The sequence below is a fragment of the Medicago sativa genome, chromosome 3 (genome assembly GCF_051527215.1).
Source record: "Medicago sativa cultivar Bolivia chromosome 3, Bolivia_mono, whole genome shotgun sequence".
Classification (NCBI taxonomy): Eukaryota; Viridiplantae; Streptophyta; class Magnoliopsida; order Fabales; family Fabaceae; genus Medicago; species Medicago sativa.
In genome coordinates, this window is record NC_140751.1 from 90,659,628 (window position 1) to 90,665,030 (window position 5,403).

General features: G+C 38.8%; 1 protein-coding gene across 1 annotated transcript; it reads right to left on the reverse strand.

Annotated features, from left to right (window-relative positions):
- Positions 1-1,822: 1,822 nt before the first annotated feature.
- Positions 1,823-4,924, reverse strand: LOC146941825 (protein MAINTENANCE OF MERISTEMS-like). Its single transcript, XM_085749987.1, has 3 exons — positions 3,990-4,924; positions 2,745-3,476; positions 1,823-2,599 (listed from the first exon to the last, which is right to left on the reverse strand). The coding sequence occupies exons 1-3, from the start codon at positions 4,110-4,112 to the stop codon at positions 1,823-1,825; spliced, it is 1,632 nt and encodes a 543-aa protein (XP_085606113.1). The 5' UTR covers positions 4,113-4,924.
- Positions 4,925-5,403: the final 479 nt, after the last annotated feature.

Consider the following 5,403-nt stretch of genomic DNA (forward strand, 5'->3'; position numbering starts at 1 on the left):
ATTTTAGGGTTATTTTTATGATTTTTAGAGTCTATGTATAATTTGCACATTAAGTGTTTGATGAAATGTTTGAATGAGTTTTTCATTGATTATTTTAAATTTCTATGTGCGTAGATTTGAAACAATGGCCGGATGGATCGACGTTCATGCAACATTCAATGGAGGAGAACCTCAAAGGTTGAAGGTTCGGTGCCTTGATGTAACGTTAAGAGATCTCAAGGATCAACTGAATGAATTCAACCAAGGAGTCAACCCAAGAGACACAAGAAGGGTGCAAAATGTTCGGTATAAACGTCCAAAGCTCGACGAGGGGAGCGTATCATTCACTTGGGTGGAGTTAAAGAACGACGAAAACGCGACGAGTATGTTTTGGGAGCACACCAAGTTCCAGTGGATCGATATGCGGGTGACGTTGCTGAGATCAACTGAAGATATCATCAACAGCTTGATTCCGCGAGAAGATCGTCATTAGTTAGGGTAAGGTGCATTCCAACTACAACAATTGTCTTACCTCTGAAATGGGGTGATTCAAACTTGCCAAACGGCCAGGACTCAAGCATTTCGCTGGGCATTAATGTTTTTCCTTTGAAAAGATTAAATTTTTGTTAGGCTTGCTTAGATGATGGTATTAAGTGTCAAGGAATGGACCTCATTTCGTTGGCACTTGAATACCATCATCTAAATCAAGCCTGAAAAAAATTTATTCTTTTCAAAGGAAATCATGAATGCCCAGCAAAATGCTTGAGTCCTGTTGTTTGGCAAGTTTGAATTTACCCCATTTCAGAGGTAAGACAGTTGTTGTAGTTGGAATGCACATTCCAACTGCAACAATTGTCTTCCTTTGGATGGGGTCATTCAAACTAGTTAAATGGCAGGACACCGGCATTCGTCCGGGAGTGTTTTTGTTCCATTCTAAGTGTTAATTTCTTGTTGGCTTCGTTTAAATGATGGTATCGAAGTGTCAAGGTCTGGACCTCATTCCGTTGGCACTTAGATACTATCATTTTAAACCAAGACCAACAAGAATTTAACATTTGGAATGGAACAAAAGCACTTCTGGACGAATGCTGGAGTCCTGCTGTTTAGCTAGTTTGAATTAAACCCATTCAAAGGTAAGATAATTGTTGTAGTTGGAAGGTACATTTCCGAATGTAATGTAATGATAGTTTATGTAATGTAACGAAACCTCTATCGCAATATTTATTCGAATTCATGCTATCGCAATATTTATTGAAATTCACACTATCGCAATATTTATTCGAATTCACGCTATCGCAATATTTATTGGAATTCACTCTATCGCAATATTTCAAATAACATAAAATAATTTTTAAATAATTCCTAACATTTTCTAACACAATTCTATTCTAAACAAAATAAAACAAAACATTCCCTCAAAAAAAAATAATAAAACAAAACCTCGGCACTTAAGTACCGAGGAAAACCTCGGCAGTTTAGTACCGAGGAAAACCTCGGCAGTTAACTACCGCCGGTTTCATTATTTCCTCGGCAGTTAACTGCCGAGTCGTCCTGAAGCCAGAAAATGACAGAACCTGTTGAAGGCATAACCTGTTACATGTGTTTTTGCACATTGTAAACACATTGTTTGAATGCCAAACCATACAACCTAATCAAAGAAAATTAGCAACATAATTGAAATTGAAAATATAATACGGAAACGAACAATAGTCATAAAAAAATGTCATCGAAACAAAGTAACAACAAATGTACTGAAAGTACTAACAAAACGGCCAAATGTCATGAAAATAAACACCAAGTCCTAAAAATATATCCTAAACATAAAATACTAGCAGTCCTAATCCTACTGCTGGTCCTGGTCCTGCTGATGCTGCTGCTGCCTCCTCCTCGGTCTCTGAGCTCTCCTCCTGGTAATGATCGGCGCGATCTGCTGCCTAACATCCTGCAAGGCCGCATACAGCTCCTGAGGGGTCATGCTCGTCACCTCCTGACCCAAAAACTGATTAGCATGGGCAACAGCGCCGCTAACCATGTCATAGGTGCCAGGGGAGCTTCTCGCCTCGTACCGCTCCCACTGCTCTGCAACGATCTGCTCCTCGTTTGGAGGCCTCGGAACATCTCCCGGGAGAAGTGGCAAAATCTGAGGGTGAGACACAACCGTGTACCATCGTACATAGCCCTCTGCCATACGCCATGGTTGCTCTCCTGCCTGCTCACCCCAATTAGCCTCCTTAAGCGTGTGAGTGCGGAAGTCCGTGAAGGCCTGCACAATCTCAGCCGGTGTCAGCGCTGGAACATCCGTCGGAGGTCTAGGTACGGACTGGACGTATCCGTACTGCCTCAATACCCTCTCCGGCAGGTGACGGTACACCCTACGATCGCCGCACATGATCCAGCCAGAATACCAAAATACCTCCTCGAAAGGCTGGAACTCCCTGTGCCCTTCGTACGGCCTCCAGCATACGTCATCAAACGTAATGCGATCAAGCAATGACCGATACGTGGCCCCCTCTCCATGACCCTTCTGAAGAGTCCACCTCGCCGCAACCGGTAAATTTTCAATGTAGTCCGGGTTTGGATCAACAGTGTAAAACTTAGGGAAGTGCGACAAAAACCATGCCTGCATAAACCATACAAATCACATATAAATAAATTAAAGTTAACTAAAAAAATAAAATTTACAATTAACAAAAAAATATAACAAAATATAACAAAATAATAATAGTTAACAAAAAAAATTTAATTTAAATTTAATTTTTACTTACAGTGAGCAGTGTCACGCTTCCCCCAAGCTGCCTGTCTCCGGGCAAACAGGCCTGAGCTAACTCATCGTACAGGTATGCAAGTGCCATCCCTCCCCATGAATAAGCACGCATCCCCGCGTAGCCGTCCGCCATAGCCGTCAAATAGATCAACTGGATGCGTTTGTTGCTTCTATCCCCAAACAACAAGCATCCAACCAAGTATAGAAGGTAGGACTTCACACAATAAGTCCTAACCCTCTCCAACTCCTCCAGCTCCTCTGGATCCCGTGTATCCGCCAAAAGGTTGGCTCTACCAAGGTGCGTCGTATAAAACTCCCTCAGCTTTGGATAACTAATGTATCCACCATACTCAGTATTGCAGATTTTCTCTGCCTCCTTCCTCGACGCACCCAAGTGAGTCATCAGTAGTGCCTCTCCCTCATGTCTCAGCATCTTCTTCCGGTGGCCCAACATCCGCCCTTCAATCGGGACATGCATAAGACATGCGACATCATCCAAAGTCACAGTCATCTCCCCCATAGGCATGTGAAAAGTGCTGGTCTCGGAATGCCACCTCTCGCATAGAGTCATCAGCAAAGCGTGAGGCACAGTGGCGTAGCCCAAGTATACCAAATCATGTAAGCCACTCTGCATAAGCGGATCCCAAAACCATCTCTGATTGGGGTTTGGACGTCCGAGACTCAAAATCTTGGGGCCATGATTAATTGGTTTTACAAAACGCTTCTTGCGGCACTGAAAAAATAGAAAAATAAACATAGTTTAAACAATGTAAACATTTAACTAATAAATATTAAACTTAACAAATGCTAAAATAAAAATAAAGAAAACATATAAAGAAAATCACATATAAAGAAAACATATAAATAAAACATATAAAGAAAACATATAAATAAAACAATTTAAAGAAAATCACATATAAATAAAACATATTTAAAGAAAGTCACATATAAATAAAACATATAAATAAAACATATCAATAAAACATATAAATAAAACATATAATCTAAACATATAAATAAAACAATTTAAATCAAGAAAGGAAAAATAAAGAAAATAATTAAACATAAAGAAAGGAATTAAAAAAAACATATATAAAAGTTAACTAAAAGAAAGAACACATAATTGTTTTTACTTACGTCATCCATATAAAAAAACACATATAAAAACACATATAAAAAAACACATATAAAAAACACGTAATTAAACATAAAGAAAGAACATTTAAAAAAAAAAAAAAATACTTACGTCATCCTTATTATACCAAAGCGGCAATGCCACATGATTGGCATAAGAGTGAAGCAAAGATATGTCCTGCGGTCCTCCAGGAAAGGGAGCGTCCGTAGGCAACACCTCCGGGGCAGCCGCCATAGCAATGTCATCATCGTCTGGCTCCCCTGGCTCGTCGTACCCACCATCAGTCACATCATGGTGATCCTGATAGTTCAGGTACTCCACCGCCTGGGTCGGGTCAACCACCTGCGACTCTTCAGGCTGTGCCTGAGAAGCCTCAGAAGGCTGAGAAGTCCCTGAACCATCCCCCCCCCCCCCCGACCTCTTCCCCTCTTTGGGATATGTGCGTTTCTCCTCTCCTTCTCCTTCCGGTAGCTTTGTGTCTGAGCACGCCTACCACCAATCATCTTAGATGGATCAATGGGCTCCTGATCAGCCATATCTACACAAATTTTTAATAAATTAACATCATTTTCCATAACATAATCAAACACATTAAACACACTAGTCATAACTTAATCATTAACATTAACAACAATCAACATCATTTCCATAACCTAAAATCATTCATACAATCATCATTACAATAAAATCAATAACCTAAACTAATCATTTCTATACACTTACAATAAAATCATTCATACAATCATCATTATGTCCATCATTTCCATCATAACTTAATCATTTCTATACACTTAATCATTCACATCATAACCTAAATACACTAAAAAATCAATATACACTTAATCAAACTATAATTAACATCACTTCTATCATTTCCATAACCTAAACTAACTAAATAATCAAAATAATTTTCATTGAGGCATTTGATCAAACACTTTGTGTGCAAAGTATAAAACATATTCAAATTGTGTTCATTTGCCACCATTCAAAGCCACATTACCATTTAAACAGCATAGGCAACATCTACATTCATTTATCAATTCAAAAACTACACTTGCAATCATCAAATTGTCTATTTTAAAAAAAAAAATTGTCTATTTTAATCATCAAATCATCATTAACCTAACCACATGCAAACTACTCTAATTTTTAAAAAAAATAAACCTAACAAACTAACATTAACATTGCAATGATTAAGGGTACTTACTTGTGATAATGTGGTGATGATTTGCTTGCAATTCGTGAAAATGTGATTTTGGAGAGAATTTGGATGTGTTTGAAACAAAATATTGAAACTGGAAACTGCTTCTGTTCGTTCTGTTTATGTTCAGAAAACCTCGGCAGTTAACTACCGAGGAATTCCTTGGCAGTTAACTGCAGCCGGATTTTAAATTCCTCGGCAGTTAACTGCCGAGGGGGCAAAAACGTATTTTACATGTGTGTCCCAGCCTTCTCTAATGTGTGAACAGCAATTTTCACCCAACTTTTAGTCTCTTCAAAAAAAAAATTTCACCCAACTTTATAA